This window comes from Oratosquilla oratoria, chromosome 12 (genome assembly GCF_046742065.1).
Source record: "Oratosquilla oratoria isolate Oo_2021 chromosome 12, ASM4674206v1, whole genome shotgun sequence".
In the NCBI taxonomy this organism is placed as follows: Eukaryota; Metazoa; Arthropoda; class Malacostraca; order Stomatopoda; family Squillidae; genus Oratosquilla; species Oratosquilla oratoria.
This window is the reverse complement of record NC_134788.1, coordinates 60,720,967-60,739,620: the sequence shown is the minus strand read 5'-3', so window position 1 is coordinate 60,739,620 and position 18,654 is coordinate 60,720,967. Positions and strand designations below refer to the sequence as shown.

General features: G+C 40.3%; 3 protein-coding genes across 4 annotated transcripts in view; all 3 read right to left on the bottom strand.

Moving 5' to 3' along the window:
- Window positions 1–18,654, bottom strand: part of LOC143031870 (uncharacterized) — a 124,618-nt gene that overhangs the window by 98,568 nt on the left and 7,396 nt on the right. The window lies entirely within an intron of this gene.
- LOC143031869 (uncharacterized) overlaps window positions 951–18,654 on the bottom strand; it is a 120,668-nt gene continuing 102,964 nt past the window's right edge. Inside the window, exons 1-2 of one of the 2 annotated variants that reach the window (XM_076196224.1) lie at window positions 10,589–10,620; window positions 951–3,310 (exon numbers count right to left, since the gene is read on the bottom strand). In XM_076196224.1, coding sequence (XP_076052339.1) covers window positions 1,470–3,185 — 1,716 coding nt within the window. In that variant the 5' untranslated portion in view covers window positions 3,186–3,310; window positions 10,589–10,620 and the 3' untranslated portion in view covers window positions 951–1,469. Of the gene's footprint in view, window positions 3,311–10,588; window positions 10,621–18,654 lie in introns of those variants that run through there. The other variant, XM_076196223.1, reaches the window with a different exon arrangement.
- On the bottom strand, window positions 15,769–18,093 carry LOC143030820 (uncharacterized). Its single transcript, XM_076194038.1, has one exon. It carries the CDS (start codon window positions 17,996–17,998, stop codon window positions 16,733–16,735), a length of 1,266 nt encoding a protein of 421 aa, XP_076050153.1. The 5' UTR covers window positions 17,999–18,093; the 3' UTR covers window positions 15,769–16,732.

Genomic DNA, 18,654 nt, shown 5'->3' with positions numbered 1-18,654 from the left:
GTTGTCTTTTCTCTCCTTACCTCTCACTATTTCGCCAATTTTCATGCTGGATGAGCTGGCAATCCTGTGTTGCGTAGTAGGTGTCCTAATTCTTCCGTGTTTATGGAACAGGGAACCACAATGAAGTCACCTACCTTATATTCCTAAACATCATCCTTTTTATTCAATGTTCTGAGTGTTATTTTTCTCAAGCTATGTAACAATCCTTCCGGGTACCTGAGATCTGTGAAGACTTTAAAAATATATTTGACCTCTCTATCAATATGCTCCTCACTGCATACCCGGAATGCCCTAAGAAAAAATCCAATTATTACTCCTCTCTTGGTTCTCTCGCTGTGTGCCGAGAAGTAATGAATAAGGTCATTTTTGTTAGTTGTCTTTCTGTGGACCGAAAAACTCACCGTGCCATTGTCCTTTCTCCAGATTAGTACGTCTACCTTTCTTGGACGTATATTAATCAAAAACAATAGATTAGAAATAAAGATAATAACCACAATAACCCAACTAAAATGAATTCCCAGTAAAAAAAACTCACCATTGAGGTAGTTTCAACGTACATTACCCTAACAGGCTTGCTTAAAGATAGTGTTACACGCAGAAAATTCCTTTAACAACTACAGTTTATAGAGAGTGGACAAAAACATAAGTCATGAAGGCGTCGTGATATATTTCAGAAATGATCAGACCATGAAGAACAAACACAATCAAATATAGTACAGAAATTCTTCCTGGTACAAGCAATAACAAAGTTCAGCAAACAAATTAGATTTCTTCTTCGTCAACAATGAACAATTCATCATATATCTTATATCACTCTTGGAGAGACTTTATTGAAGTGTGGGAGTTGTGTCTCATAGGATAAATCAAACACTACTGAATATATTACCGAAGATATATTTACGGTAATACAAATTGCAAATAACTATGGCATATACTCCAAACGACTTTATACAATGCTAAGGTAAACAGAACTCCGTCATGACATACAGATATATATCCATTAGTTGCACAATTTTCTAATATCTTCGGCGTTTTTCGTAAGTGCAAAAACATTCGTGCACTTAATGGAACACTTGATAATTTTTAATTACGAATTAGCAAAAATGCAATTACGCAACAGGCCAAAGGTCACTCAAATAACTTCACAACTGAGAGTAAACCAATTAAGATTTACAACTGGCAGTATGCATGTTAACCCATCAACCAAATTGAACTGCTTGATAACGGTGGGTGAGTCTTTAATAAGAATCATACAGGAAAATCATATCACTCAGGTCACACTGGAAAGGCCTCTCACCAGCAAAGGCCATCAAGCAATACACGAGATCATCTTTCCGTGTGGAAATGTGAGTCACTACGTGACGTTTGAAATAAGTCCTCCGTGTGAAAGCTGAAAAGGCTTCTTTCCTGTATGGGTCGCCACATGACATCTAAGTTTACTTGTTTCTGAGAAAGCTGCACCACACAGGTCACACTTGAAAGGCTTCTCTCACACTGTGGGTCACCACGTGTCGTTTGAGACTACCCTTTTGTGAGAAAGCTGCATCGCAGAGGTCACACTTGAAAGGCTTCTCTCCAGTATGGGTCGCACCGTGTTGTTTAAGATTATGTTTTCGTGTAAAAGCTGCATCACACAGGTCACACTGGAAAGGCTTCTCTCCAGTGTGGGTCATTGCGTGATATTTGAGACCAGTCTTTCCTGAGAAAGCTGCATCACACAGGTCACACTGGAAAGGTTTCTCTCCAATGTGGGTCATCATGTGATATTTAAGAACACTCTTTGCTGAGAATGCTGCGTCACACAGGTCACACTTGAAGGGCTTCTCTCCTGTGTGGGTCAGCACATGATATCTGAGACCACTACGCCCTGAGAAAGCTGCATCACACAGGTCACACTTGAAAGGCTTCTCTCCAGTGTGGGTCACCACGTGTTGTTTGAGATGACTCTTTTGTGAGAAAGCTGCATCACACAGGTCGCACTTGAACGGCTTATCTCCAGTGTGGGTCATCATGTGATATTTAAGAACACTCTTTGCTGAGAATGCTGCATCACACAGGTCACACTTGAAGGGCTTCTCTCCTGTGTGGGTCATCACGTGATATTTAAGAACACTCTGTGCTGAGAAAGCTGTATCACACAGGTCACACTTGAACGGCTTATCTCCAGTGTGGGTCCTTATGTGATTTTCTCGAACATCCTTTCTTGAGAAAGCTGCATCACACAGGTCACACTTGATGGGCTTCTCTCCTGTGTGGGTCAACATGTGTCGTTTGAGATAATTCTTTCGTGAGAAAGCCGCATCACACTGGTCACACTTGAAGGGCTTCTCTCCAGTGTGGGTCATCAGGTGTCGTTTGAGATCTATCGTTTGTGTGAAATCTGCATCACACAGGTCACACTGGAAAGGCTTCTCTCCAGTGTGGGTCAACACATGTCGTTTGAGACTACAAATTTGTGAGAAAGCTGCATCGCAGAGGTCACACTTGAAAGGCTTCTCTCCAGTATGGGTCAACACGTGTTGTTTGAGATGACCCTTTCCTGTGAAAGCTGCATCACACAGATCACACTTGAAAGGCTTCTCTCCAGTGTGGGTCATCATGTGGTACTTGAGATCACTCTTTTGTGTGTAAGTTGCATCACATAGATCACACTGGAAAGGCTTCTCTCCAGTGTGGGTCATCATGTGGCACTTGAGACGACTCTTTCGTGTGAAAGTTGCATCACACAGATCACACTGGAAAGGCTTCTCTCCAGTGTGGGTCACCACGTGTCCTTTAAGACTACTCTTTGTCGAGAAAACTGCATCACACAGGTCACATTGAAAAGGTTTCTCTCCAGTGTGGGTCATCATGTGGCACTTGAGACGACTCTTTCGTGTGAAAGTTGCATCACACAGATCACACTGGAAAGGCTTCTCTCCAGTGTGGGTCACCACGTGTCGTTTAAGACTACTCTTTGTCGAGAAAACTGCATCACACAGGTCACATTGAAAAGGTTTCTCTCTAGTGTGGGTCATCATGTGGCACTTGAGATGACTCTTTCGTGTGAAAGTTGCATCACATAGATCACACTGGAAAGGCTTCTCTCCAGTGTGGGTCCCCGCGTGCCGTTTAAGATTACTCTTTGTCGAGAAAACTGCATCACACAGGTCACATTGAAAAGGTTTCTCTCTAGTGTGGGTCATCGTGTGATATTTCAGATGACTCGTGAGGTAGGTGTGTCGCAGATGACACAAGATTAAATCTATATGATGAACATAGGGAATCTTCAGACACTTTTTTCCAGGAATTGTTGATAGCTATTCTCATCCTGAAAGTAAATATGTAATAAGTATGACAACTAAGTTTTTGAGAGAATGTAATAGGAGTAACACCAAGGAATACAAGTAGAGTGGGGGATTAACCAAAATGAAATCAGGGAAGGGAATAAACATTTCATAACAAGAAGTTTAAAGGAAGAAGAAAGAAATGGAAGGTTGAACAAATACTAAAAAATATATAGTAAAAATGATTCAGGAAATAATAAAGCGAAAGACTGAACAAATAATGCAAAGAGCCCACAAGAAAAAGAATTCAATGTATGATATAGGATACAACACCACAGCTGGAAACAAGAAATAATTGCAAAATCTTTTGCAGAGGACCACTACACACACAGACATCAATCAAGGATTTCAAAAATCAACGTTGGAAAAATTCATGAGATTCTGATATTCATTTTTACAATAAATCACTTGTTTTCCGTTTTTCGAAGAACCCTCTCACCCTCTGCGTGATAAGTAAATTACTTATAGGTTAGGTTAGATTCACCTCTCACTTTCATCAAATACAAAGACAAGGTGCACAGTCGGAGTACCCCCATAGCAATCTTGTAAATCAACACAATATTTCATTTTCAAGGTTATGGTGAATGGCACTATTTTTTAAACCTTATGATATACAGATTCTTACTTGCTAATATTTTTGGAGTATCACGAAAATATACAAATACATTAACCAAAGTGCAACAAATTAAGATAACAAACAATTCATACCAAAGAAGATTAAAAAGAAAAGAATGAGAAAAAATGAATGATTAAACAAATGTAAGAACTACCGTCTGGGGTATTGGCTGCTTGTTATTGTGGCAAAGTAGCATGCAGTTGATACTTTAGGGTCTATATGGGGCGCCCCTACGGACCAGAGTCACACATCATTTTGTCTATGATGGAGGAAAACTCTGTTCATAGAGATATGATGACACTTTTATACTACAAGTGTCCCTCCGTTATGCTGTCCTCCAATCCCTTGTTGCTGTCCTGTACCATTTCTCTGAGTATTCTTTTTCTGTGATGGGGGAATTCCCTGTGGTGGGGGAAAAGAATACTGCCACCAAGTATTCCCACTTGGATCGTAAGAGGCGAGAAGAAAGGGACGAGGATTGGGACTAGGCATCCTTCTCCTTGTAGCCCCACAGGGGAAATTCCTAAAAGAAAAAGAGAAGGCATAAGAGGGGCTGGAAGTTCTCGGACCAGCACCCTAAGGTTTGGGTCTTTTATTGTGCGTGGATGTGGTACAGATGAGAGTAAAAGAGAAGAGATAGGTAGTATGTTTGTGAGAAGAAAGATGGATGTGTTGGCTTTGAAACTAAATTGAAAGGGAAGGGTGAGTGTAAGTTTGGGAGTGTAAGTGGGAGGTTATCAGGAGTGAAGAGAGGGCGAGGGAGGGAAGGGGTGGCTATTCTAGTAAGTGAAGAGATAGGTAAACGGGTGGTGGAGTGGAAAGAGGTTTCCTCAAGGATAATGTGGATGAAGGTGAAACTGGGGAAGGAGATGTGGATCTTTGTAAGTGCATATGGGCCTGGCAGTGAGAAGAGTGTAGAAGAAAGGGAGGCATTTTGGATAGATCTAAATGAGTGCATAGAGGATTTAGGAAGAAATGTCAATGCAATAGTACTGGGAGACCTTAATGTTAGGGTAGGAAATGGTCCAATCGATGGAGTGGTTGGGAAATGTGGAGTTCCAGGAAAGAATCGTAGTAGAGAGTTGATGGTGGAAATGTGTCTAGAAAGAGAGTTGATGATAGCAAATACAGTCTTTCGGAAGAAAGTCAAGCATAAGTACACATGGGAGAGGGTGGTGGAGGGAAGGGTGGCAGATAGAGCGCTAATGGATTATGTAGTGGTGAATAGGATTATGATAGGAAGAGTTAAGGATGTACATGTGCTAAGGGGAGAGGGTGGGGGAATATCAGATCATTTTTTGGTGGAAGGTAAGTTGAGAGTGGAGGATAGATGGAGAAAGAGGAAAGGGACAAAAGGTAGGGAGGTTCTTAGAGTGAACTCCTTGAATGAAAAGGAAAAGGAGAAGGAGTACGGAAAGAAGCTGAAGGAGGAGTGGGAGGGAGTAAAGGGTAGAGCAGAGCTGGGTGTGGAGGAGGAATGGGGATGGTTCAAGGAGGGAGTCATAAAGTGTGCAAGGATGGTGTGTGGAACAAGAAGGACAGGAGGAAATAGTGGGAAGGGTAGTGAATGGTGGGATGAGGAAATAAAGAAGGTTGTAGAAGAGAAGAAGAGAGCTTTCACAGATTGGTTACAAAATAGGACGAGGGAGTCATATGAGAGGTACAAAGAAAAGAAAAGAGAAGTCAAGCAAAGGGTAAAGGTTGCAAAGAGGAGAGCAGATGTGAAATGGGGTAAGAGTTTGACAGAAAATTTTGAAAGTAATAAAAAGATGTTTTGGAAAGAAATTAAGAGAGGAGGAGGAGGCGAATCAAGTAGAGAAGAAAAGGTAAAAGGTGCAGATGGTGAGATGATAATGGAAGAGAAGGCAGTAAGGGGAAGATGGGCATGATATTTTAGGGAGTTGCTAAATGTGAAGGAGGAGATAAGGAAGGAAAGATTGCTGCAGTGGGAAATGCGAAGAAAATGAGAGTGATGAATGAGGAGAATGGAGGAGAAATAAGGAAGGATGAGGTGAAGGCAATTGTTAAGTTGATGAAAGCAGGTAAGGCACCTGGTCTGGATGGATGCCATGCAGAATGTCTGAAAAAGGGAGGTACAGTGATGGTGGACTGGTTGGTGAGGTTATTTAATGTTTGCTGGAGAGAGGGTAGAGTGCCGGAGGACTGGAGGAGTGCCTGTATAGTTCCTCTTTACAAGTGAAAAGGGGACAAGTGTGAATGTAGTAGCTTCAGAGGGATTAGCTTGTTAAGTGTAGTTGGGAAGGCTTATGGGAGGATCTTGATTGAGAGGATTAGGAGAGGAACAGAGGGAGTAATTGGTGAGGAACAGTGTGGATTTAGGACAGGTAGAGGTTGTGTAGATCAGATCTTTGTGGTAAGACAGATATGTGAGAAAGCTATAGGAAAGGGGAAGGATGTTTTTTGGGCTTTTATGGATATGGAAAAGGCTTATGATAGGGTAGACAGGAAGGCACTGTGGGAGGTTATGCAGATATACGGGATAGGAGGAAAGCTTCTGGGTGCTGTCAAGAGTATTTATGAGAGTAGTAGAGCTTGTGTCAGGATTGGAAATGGAGAGTGAGTGGTTCGAGGTAAAGGTGGGACTTCGTCAAGGATGTGTTATGTCGCCCTGGCTGTTCAACTTATACATGGATGGGGTGGTGCGAGAGGTAAATGCAAGGGTAGTGGGCAAGGGATTGGAGATGGTTAAAGAAAATGGAGAAAAGTGGGAGGTGAGCCTGTTGTTGTTTGCGGACGACACTGCGCTTGTGGCAGGATCGGAGGAGGGATTGAGGAAGTTGGTGGCAGAGTTTGGGAGAGTATGTGATAGAAGAAAGCTAAAGATAAATGTGGGTAAAAGTAAGATGATGAGATGTACGAGGGGTGAAAGTGGCAGTAGACTGGAAGTGAGCATTAAGGGAGAGCGACTGGAGGAAGTGGATAGTTTTAGATACTTGGGTGCAAATGTGGCAAGGAAAGGTGGAGTGAAAGTGGAGGTAGAATGTAGATTGAGAGAAGCGAGTAAATGCCTTGGTGGATTAAAGAGTGTAATGAGGAATAGACATTTGGGAATGGATGCTAAGAGGAGACTGTATGAAGGAGTGATTGTGCCAACAGCACTGTATGGGGCAGAAACATGGAACATAAGAGAAGAAGAGAGAAGGAGTTTGAATGTGTTTGAGATGAGGTGTCTGAGAAGTATGATGGGGGTTACTAGGCTAGATAGTGTGAGAAATGAGGAGGTGAGGAGGAGAACAGGGGTGGAAAAGGAGCTGGGAGATAGGGTTGATGAAAGAATATTAGGATGGTTTGGAACACGGAAAGAATGGGTGAAGAAAGACTAGTAAAAGAGGTGTGGAAGGCAGATGTGGAGGGAGTGAACATGAGGGGACGTCCTAGGATGAGGTGGATGGATGGGGTGAAGGGGGCTTTGGGGAAGAGGGGAATGTCTGTTGAGGAAGGACGGGAGAGGACAGAAGACAGGGGTGAATGGAGAATGGTTGTATATGGATGATGTTGTGATTGCATGAGGTAGAATGGGCAGGGGGATGGGGGGTGAGGTAGTATGTGTGAGCACAATTTGACGCAGCCCAAAGGGATTTCTCTCCGTCCTCTCATTTTATGCAATGGGGGGACGGAGAGGGGGGGTCGCCGATTTAATGAAGCGGCCTTGCTGTGGATGTGCTGTGTCTTGCGACACTGCTTGTGACCCAGGGCAGTGGACAAGGTGCAGGGATGACCCGTCATCCAGGAGGTGCTAAGATAAGAGGGAGGGTGGAGGGGTGTGGAGTGTATTCAGGGATGGAATGGGTTGGAATGATTTTATGCCTTTCTTTTTGGCTACCTCCCTTGTAAGGGGGAAAAAGCCTTGGTATATGTATGTAAAAACTATGAAGAACTACAGAAACCGGAAAAAGGAGTGAAAAGGTAATGAAAATTGATAGATAAGAAGTCACAAGAGCGGATAAATGAATATTACAAACAGAAAGAATACAAAGGGGGGAAATTGGAGTATGATGGACACAATAACATAGATAACTGGACTTATTCTATTCTATTTTTTCAGAGGTCAACCACCCGATAATCGAAGATGCCAGGAATCAATATGTGATTCTTGTGAATCCTTTATTGGTTTCCATTTGTCAGGGAACACCTCCGATCCCGCCCCTACACACACATACACACACACCAATCACGGATGTCATAAATCAACAAAAGAGAGATTTACGATAATCTAATACTGTATTGGTTTCTACAGCAAATTACTTGTTTTCCATTTTGGGGGGAAACAAGTAAAATTTCACACTAATACCACCAGAATACTATAAATAAAAATATAAAATATTGATTTATGATATCTTTGAATGAAAAGTAAATTATTTCTAATCAATATATCCTAACCTGCCCCTACCTACAACTACGTTGGGTTAGATTCACCCCTCACTTCCATCAGTTACTATAAAAAGGCCCACAAAGGAATCAGCTTGTTGATTTATAGTTCCGTGAAAACAACCACTTCAAATGAATTTTGTGTGATCTTTGTAAATATTTGTGCTGTGTAGCAATCCTACTTGTAAATCAACAAGATATTCAATTTCCTAGGTGACTAGTAGAGGGGCCAGATGTTCTCCTTTTGCGCACTTTGTCCTCTATCAGGCGCAACCTCACGTCAGATGTGCATTTGTCCTCCTTTCTTGGGGTGTGGCAAAAATAAATGAATAAACAGGTAAATAAAAAATTAATACCGTAAAGAATATATAAATAAATAACCCTAAATATACAATAATGCCGTACAGTTAAATTATGCGGGAGTATCCAGGCCAAAGTGAACATCAGAACTCAGCAGCCGAAGTAGACAGGAACTGCACAGGACCAATGTTGTGAACGTGCGATTGCATGAATTACATCTCATACATTGGGCTGCAGTCCTGAGGTGGCCATGGTGCAGTGTAGTTTGGCAATTAATTTATGAGGATAAGAAGTCTGAAAATGCTGAAAAGAAAGACTTTGTTTAACTCTAACTGGGCCAAAGAGATTGGATTCATTGCTAAAAGCAGAAAGGATGAGTTTCATGCTTTTTTGTACACTGTGTCGTTGTGATGTGCAGATAGGAGGTATGGGGAAGAATGCAGTTGAATGACATACAGCCACAGACAAACGTCGACTTAACACTCGCAGTGCTGGCAACTCATCACTGCTATCATTTATTTCTTCAGCTCGATCCTCTCAGGATGACAAAATTATAATCATCAATATGCTGTGTCATCCTTTTTGGAAATTTGGAAATGGCCCCCTCGTAATTAGTAAAGTGAAAATTAATGGGGAAATAATAAGGCACAGGAGTGTATGAGTAAATATTACATGGAGAAAGAAGCCACAAGAAATTAAAATCAGAATATGATGAAAGATACAATAGCAGCGAACACTTGAAATAAGAAATATTGGTAACATTTTTGCAACTGTCTACACCCACCCAATAATCAAGGATGTCAGAAATCAATGTATGATTCTTGCAAATCCTTTAATGATTTCCATTTGTCAGGAAACATCTCAGCAACACCCCACCCACTCCCGTTGCAGAGCCACAGGATTGGCGAGTAAACGAGTGAATTTTGGCACAAGTAAAACACTGCACCCATAAATAAAACTATAAAATATTTGTCATTTATCTAATGAGTGAGGAAAAGTCTACAGAACCTTAACTATTGCTAGGAAGTTAAACTCATCCCTCAACTACAAAAAAAAAAAAAAAAAAAAAAATGCATGGTAGGTGTGATTTGTTGAATTATGAATATTTACAACATATTCATGCTTGTACATCACGACTATAATATGAAGTATGGGGAGGGGGTTAGGTTCTGGTGAATGACTGCTCCTGGAACCTTCCGATATAAATTACAAATATTGGATGAAGCTATGGTTCTTTCTGTGACATTCCACAGCATGCATTTGAAGTATTCCACTCCCAAATAATGTATGATACTCCTACAATCCGCATCCATCGCAATGAAAAGAAGTTGCCAAGAATATATTACCCCTAGAAACGTATCCCCGAATTCGTTGCTTAGTATCTATGGTCGTTGCATGCGAGAATGTAAACAATAGATGAGTTTTGACAAGACTTCATTCTGACTACCAAATTGGAAGTGCCCAAATTCGACCAGAACTAACATGAAACCTAACGGCAACATCAACTGATGAACAGACAAGGAAAATAACCTCCACCATACAATAAATACATGTGCACCATTGTCGAGCGTCCCCAATATTACACTTATTACCTAATACCTGCGTACATGTCATGAAGTTGTGCTTCTAAATTATATGCCACTTCTGGATATCACAGATGTCCTAGGAATCTCAAAGATTCTTTTTAGTATATATTAAGTAACTGCTCATACCATAAAGGATATATTTGTATTCAATTGATACGAAACGACTGTCTCTGGTCCCCTTAACCCCCTACGTCTGTTGTCTGTGTTACTTTGCGTAGAATAACAATCTAATGAAGACCACAATGGAAATAAGCGTACGTTTTTTTGTGTTATCCTCGGCAATTTTGTGATTATCATTTCGAAATATGTGTTATTGTATTTATTTTTTGCACTTCATGTATATTGATTCTTTGCCAAATAAGATTACTTACTAATAACTTGTAGAGGACGAAGTGGCGGCCAGCCAAGATGAATGTAAACAAATAGCATACGAGCAGAGTTGCCAGATTGGCCTTTTGTAGGCCAAAACCCTCAATTTTGGCTTCTTTTTCAAGCATTTGGCCTAAGGATATTCAGTTTGGCCTAAATTACTAAATCTGATTTTTTTTTTTTTTTAGAATGTGGCTTAAATGTATTTTATTTGGCTTCAGTAAGCTCATCTGATAATAGTGAGTTGAATACTGAGTTCATTCGCCACCTCCTAAGACAAAACTAATCCAAGTTAAAGTCTACCATATTGTCGAGTGCGCGTAGCTTTTCTTTTTTTTATTTTGTTACCATTGTGATCCATGCAATTTGTCCCATTTTCTCTTATGGCACAAAGATAAAATTGGACGAATCAGCTGTGTGATGTTGATGGCGCACGAGATCCATGTGCAACTTTTGGCGTGATTTTTTTTCGTAACTGTCTGACGTAATTTTAGGCCTTCAATCAATAGTAATCTATGTTCATAAACAAGCAAGGAGTAGGCTACATTGGTAGGGTACTGAATATAGGAATATATTGTGTTTTGATTAATAAGATTGGTCAAATCATTTTCCATCCCACAAAAGCGTTCGTTCTGGTTGTTTATATTTATGTAGAGTGGAAAAGATCGTTGACATTAAATTTCCATTAGTGTTTTTAGTGATTTTCAAGTGCTTAATTATTTAGGAGTATTTTTTTTCAGGTGCATGCATTTTAGAATAAGAATCACCCTGCAATCTTCAATAGCCTAAGATGCCGAAGTGGAACTGCAGTTATGATAGTGCCAGGAGGTACAGAGCTGAGTGGGAGAAAAAGTTTATGTTGGTGAAATATGCACCTGATGGCTCTGGTGAGGCGTATTGTAAGTTATGTCACTGTAATCTGAACCCCAAAATGTGCTCATTACAAAACCATGAAAAATCGGAGAAACACAAGAAGACAGTACACTAGCACTTGCACCACCAATCAATTTTCAGTCAACAACACCCAACGATGTCAAACAGGCACAATTGGAACTTGCTGTTGCAGTCTGCTGCCATTGCTCAACTTCCTCTGTGGACCACATTGGTGAAATGATAAAAAAAAAAAAAAAAAAAAAAAAATGGGAAAGGTAGCATCTTAGGAAAAATCAATCTTCTTAGAACTAAATGTAGCAAACTGATTACGGAAGTTGTGTCCCCAACCCTTAAACAAGAACTGAAGAAGGATCTAGGAGAAAGTTTTGCCCTATTAGTAGATGAGTCAACCGATGTTGGGACCGTGAAGTATTTATGCATTGCGATACGTTACTGCAGCAAAAAGGAAAAGAGAATAGTAACAGAGTTTGTTGGTCTTATTCCTGTCAATGACACAACAGGGGAAGCATTATTCAGTCATTAATTAAAGCTGCTGTTACAAATCTAGGTTTAGAACTTGGTAACTGCATTGGTTTTGCAAGTGATGGTGCCTCAGTTATGACTGGAGTTTATAACTCGGTTTGGACCCGAATACAGCAGGTGTCTCCAGATTGTGTGCAAGTAAGATGCATTTGTCACTCTCTAGCACTGTGCGTGAAGCATGCATTTGAGAAGCTGCCTTCATGCTTGGGATTTTTAATTTCAGAAATACCAAAATGGTTTTCCAAGAGTACAGTAAGGAGGGCAGCTTACAAACAATTGTTTAGCATAATGGACCCAACTGAAGAAAGGAAAGGAACCTCGCTGCCATTTCAGCAAGCTTCTCAGACCAGATGGCTAGCACGCGGGAAAGTAATGTACAGGATCTTGATGAACTGGGAAGAACTTAAGGCATACTTCATGTGTGCTGAGCAGGCTAGTGGAGCTGATGCCAGGTATAAGGCACGTATGATTTCTGACATCCTAAATGACCCAACCAACTATTGGTATTTTCACTGTGTCACACCCATTGTTATGGAGTTTGAAGGCGTCTACTCATATTTTCAAGCCACGGATGCCGATCCTCAGAGCATGGAAGGTGAGCTTGCTCAACATCATCATAGTCTACGGGCAAGAGTTTTCAGCCCAGATGAAAGTGAATTAGCTATATCCGAAGTAGATTTTGGAGCTCGCTTTGCCATGGAAGTGGAGAGGTATATCGAGATGCATCAAGTTAGTGGTGAAACGAAAGTTCAGGACGTCAAGGCCCGATGTTACAGCTTTCTCGTGGAGGCCATCAAGCAAGCTGAGAAACGTCTGCCTCCTACGAGGAACATACACAAGGGTCTCAGTAGTCTTGACCCATCAAAAATTTTGAGTCAAACAGCAAGGGTGCCATATAAGGATCTACCATTCCCTACCTTACGAGCACATAAATATAATGCCATTGAACAGCAGTATAGGAATGTATTACATGTAAACTGGGTTGAAGAGGCAGTATTTGACAACAAAATACCAGATGACTCTGTTCAGTTCTGGATAGGAGTAGGTAATCGCTATGATACACTAGGTAACAAATCTTTTATAGACCTAGCAACATATGCATTGTCCTGTCTTGTCACACCAGTTAGCAATGCTCTTGTTGAACGCATATTTTCTCATGCTACAATAGTTAAAACAAAATTAAGAAACAGACTGAGCACAAGAACCCTAGATGCCATTATTCGCATTAGAACCCATCTGCACTTCAGAGGTTTGTGTTGCAGGAATTTTGTGATCACACCTGATATGTACCGCTTATTTTCATCTGCAAATATGTATGGAGATGAATATGATGTATGTGATGATGTGATTGACTATGTTTGAACACTGGTTATGTTTCCTTGTTTACCAAAGTCTGGTGCTATAATGCAGAATATAATTTTGACTTATTTTTTGTTGCTCATGAAAAGCATTATATTTTTTATATTGTTTGTGGAAATAATGACCATGAAACTTACATGCTGAAAAAAAATTGCTCATTAAAAAGGATTATGAAACAAATTATCATACTTTTTATTTACTTTTTATACTGTTTATGAAAAATAAAGAACCATTAATTCATTGTATGCATATGATCTTTTACTTGGCACCACTGAGCTATTTAGAACATCTAAGTTCGTATGCAGTATAATCATAGGGGGTCCAATATGGCGGCCACTGCATCACCCGTTGCCCAGGCGGAGGACTTACGAGCTACGTAGCGCTTGTGTACACAGATCGCCAATCCAGTAAACCACTATAGCTCAGTGCTCAGTACAAATCGTATAGTATTTGGTGAATTGAGAAGTGGAATAATTAAATATTTGGCCTTTTTACTGCATATTTTTGGCCTTTTCCTGTTGTGCATTTGGCCTTTTTTATGCTTTTGGTCTTTTTCTGCTTCAGTAATCTAGCAACCCTGCATACGAGTACATCGCCTGGCATGCAAGGTCAAAATGCAATGGGTGAAATTTTCCTAGTCCTCCCATTCCCTTTCATAAATTGTCGATTCCAACATGGTAATGTTCATATTTCTATTAAAATAAGGGTTTATAAGAGTTGATCTCCGAGCGGATAAGTGACAAAATACCATGTGATTGTTCAAATTGGGTTAAAAGCATGAAATATGACAGAATGACGTTAGATTCAAATAAGGGATCATCTGGAACCCTGCCCATAAAGACACTGGCAGTCTTTTTTCCAACATTTTTTTTGCGAGTGATTCACTGAAGAGGATCGGATACTTGCAGTCTCTCGATTCACCAACTCAGCAGCCTCCGTGAGTGCGTCATCAGGCCGGGTAATTGCGCTAGCCTCAGCCTGTGTTGGAGAAGTGCGTGTGGTTCACGCTCTCCACTCTTCTCGCCCCCATTGACTGGACGAGATGCCAGGAGGTACAACATTTCATAGATCTACTGAGGCAGCATCACTGCATAAGGAACATCAAGAGCAAGGAATACAAAACGAGAAACATAAAGATTGCGAGCCTTAATGGCACGAGTTATTCTGAACTGTGACATAAAACGTTTTTAGATTAGGTTTTTCTCTACGGCAGCCTCCGAATAAAAATGCTTCTTACATCGCTACTGTCGTTACCATTAAAATCCCTCTCCAATCTGAGTGCCGAATGGTGCGCTGGGCCTTGTCCGAGGGGGGCCATCGAATTGGCCTGGAGTGGCCTAAATCGTTGAGCTGGATCCCATGACTTTTGCCCAACACGCCCTGTGTCACTCGAGTTCTACTGCAACTCCCTCCGACTCACTACCCGATTTCGTAACTCGAGTCTCGAGGCTGGGATCCATAGCTTATTATGAGCTGCTGATCAATGAACAGCCAATAGTCCTGTGGTATTAGTGCTGGGCGGTGTGTACTCACACCACTGTTCATACGAGGACCAATCAGTACGTGATATGACCAGTATACATAATTTATATACCACTCCGAACAACCGACATATACATAATGCTAGGGTGTTAACAAACTCCAAGTAAACGATTTAATGGAAACGATGACACGATTCACCAGATTCGGTGAAAAGAGTCGTTAGTTTTGAACGAGTGATTTGCGAGTCTTACATTACTATTGTATTAATGAAATGCAAAAGGACAACATAACAAACCAATCATTACACACAGTTACTACACACTCTGAGCTCACCATCGAGAAAGCTCTAGTGTATATTGGCTAAGAATCACTTGTATAATGACATGATAGATGCAGAAACGCCAATCAACAATTACATTTGATACAGTACGGACAGAGACACCAGAGGCCATGGAGGCGTCATGATACTTTTCAGAAATCATCTGACACAAAATTTCTCATAACGAAGATCACGTGGAAATGATTGCCCTCCACCAAATACTTGTAGAAAGATTAATTGTAAACTGATATGCGTCACAAAATATGTAAAATTCACGAACACAACAAATTGAGCAGAAAAAAAAAGACATCACAACTCGACCTAGCAAAGAGGTTCTGTCCCATGAGTCAAGAGGGAACAAGTACATGCACAACTGCTACTAAACATCACGAACAAGCTATTCTTGGCACAAATAATGATGTAATTAATGAATAGAATAAACATCCTGAAGAGGAAGTGCAATGCAGTTCAGTTCGATACCTAAGCAAGATGCTGTAATGTCATTTATTTCATATCATTCATTTTTTATATCATGTCTGATTATTTACTTGATTCATATTATTAGATATTTGTTGATTTATTATCATTTATCATTTACCCGTTTTTTATTTGAATATATCTATGCATCTATTGTTGTCTATATTATTGTGTTTTTATTGTCATTACTTTTTTCCACATCTGACCTAGATATGGACCAAAAGGTCTCCTGTCGGCATGCTCCGCCCTTGTAATCCTTTGTCATGAAGGCGTCATGACATATTTCAGAAATCATCAGACCATGAAATTCTGTCTCAGGTGGTACTAAAGAAGAACAACTACAATCAAATCTACTAGACTCCAGAAATTCTTCTTGCTACAAACAATAACAAAGCTTAGGAAACAAATTGGTTTTCTTCTTTATTAAAAATGAACAATTCATCATACAGATTACAAATAACTATGGCGTATACTCCCAACTACTTTACACAATACTAAGGTAAACAGAACTGTATCCATCATGACATACAGATATTATCCACCAGTTGGACAATTTTGTAATATTTTCAATTTCTTCTTTTTGTAATTGCAAAAATATTCATGCACTTGATGGAACACTCAAGAATTTTGAAAAAAAAAAAGAACAAGCAAAAACACATTATGCAATAGGCCAATGGTCACTCAAATAACTTCACAACTGCGAGTAAATCATTTGACAGTATGCACATGATAATCCATGAACCAAATTGGTTTATAACAGTGAATCAGTGCTTAATAGCTGACATTACCATCATACAGGGAAATTATATCACTTAGGTCACACTGGAACAAGCAAAAATGTAATAACACAATAGGCCAAAGGTCACTCAAATAACTTCACAACTGTGCGTAAATCAATTAAGATTTCAACTGACAGTATGCATGTGATAATCCATCAACCCAACTGGTTTATGATAGTGGATCAGTACTTAATAGCTGAATGTAGAATCATACAGGAAAGTTAGATCACTCAGGTCACACTGGAAAGGCCTCTCACCAGCAAAGGTCATCATGCAACACACGAGATCAACTTTTTGTGAGGAAGTGCGAGTCATTACGTGACCTTTGAAATAAGTCCTTCGTGTGAAAGCTGAAAAGGCTTCTCTCCAGTGTGGGTCACCACATGACGTCTAAGTTTACTTGGTTCTGAGAAAGCTGCATCACACAGGTCACACTTGAAAGGCTTTTCTCTAGTGTGGGTCATTATGTGATATTTGAGACAATTCTTTTGTGAGAAAGCTGCACCACACAGGTCACACTGGAAAGGCTTCTCTCCTGTGTGGATCATCATGTGTCGTCTGAAATCATTCTTTCGTGAGAAAGACGCATCACACATGCTACACTGGAAATGCTTCTCTCCGGTGTGTGAAACTATGTGTTGTTTAAGATCACCCTTTTTTAAGAAAGCTGCATCGCACAGGTCACATTTAAAAGGCTTCTGTCCAGTGTGAGTCATCAGGTGTTGTTTGAGATTATTCTTTTGTGTGAAAGCCGCATCGCACAGACCACACTGGAAAGGCTTCTCTCCAGTGTGAGTCATCAAGTGTCGTTTGAGATCAATCGATCGTTTGAAAGCCGCATCGCACAGGCCACACTTAAAAGGCTTCTCTTTGGTATGGGTAATCATGTGTCCTTTGAGATTATTCTTTCTTGAGAAAGCTGCATCACACAGGTCACACTTGAAAGGCTTCTCTCCAGTATGGGTAATCATGTGTTGTTTGAGATTAAACTTTCCTGAGAAAGCTGCATCACACAGGTCACACTTGAAAGGCTTCTCTCCTGTGTGGGTCATCACGTGATATTTGAGGCCAGTCTTTCGTGAAAAAGCTGCATCACACAGGTCACACTTGAACGACTTAACTCCAGTGTGGGTTACCATGTGTCGTTTGAGATGATTCTTTTGTGAGAAAGCTGCATCACACAGGCCACACTGGAAAGGCTTCTCTCCTGTGTGGGTCATCATGTGTTGTTTGAGATAATTCTTTTGTGAGAAAGCCGCATCACACAGGTCACATTGGGAAGACTTCTCTCCAGTGTGGGTAACCATGTGTCGTTTGAGATGACACTTTGCTACGAAAGCTGCATCGCACTGGTCACACTTGAAGGGCTTCTCTCCAGTGTGGGTCACCACATGTTGTTGGAGATTATTCTTTTGTGTGAAAGTTGCATCACACAAATCACATTGGAAAGGCTTCTCTCCAGTGTGGGTCACCGCGTGTCGATTAAGATTACTCTTTGTCGAGAAAACTGCATCACACAGATCACATTGAAAAGGTTTCTTTCTAGTGTGGGTCATCGTGTGATATTTAAGATGACTCATGTGATAGGTGTTTTGTGGATGACACAAGATTATATTTATGTGACGAATATAAGGAATCTTCGGATACCTTTTCCCAGGAATTGTTGACAGCTACTCTCACCCTGAAAGTAAATATGTAATAAGTATGACAACTAAGTTTTTGAGAGACTGTAATAGGAGTGACAACAAGGAATACAACTAGAAGTGGGCATTAACCAAAATGAAATCAGGGAAGGGAATAAACATTTCGTAACAAGAAGTTTAAAGGAAAAAGAAAGAAATGGAAGGTTGAACAAATACTAAAAAATATGGAGTAGTCAAAGTTATTCAGGAAATAATAAAGCGAAAGACTGAACAAATAATGCAATGAGATAGAGCCCACAAGAAAAAGAATTCAATTTTAGGATACAACACCACAGCTGGAAACAAGAAATATTTTGAAACAAAATTGCATAGGACAACTACACACACACATCAATCAAGGATTTCAAAAATCAACGTTGGAGAGATTAATGAAATTCTGATATTCATTTTTACAATAAATAACTTGTTTTCCGTTTTTTGAAGAACCCCCCACCCTCTCCGTGATAAGTAAATTACTTATAGGTTAGGTTAGATTCACCCCTCACTTTCATCAAATACAGAGATAAGGTGCACAGTGGGAGTAGCACCAAGGT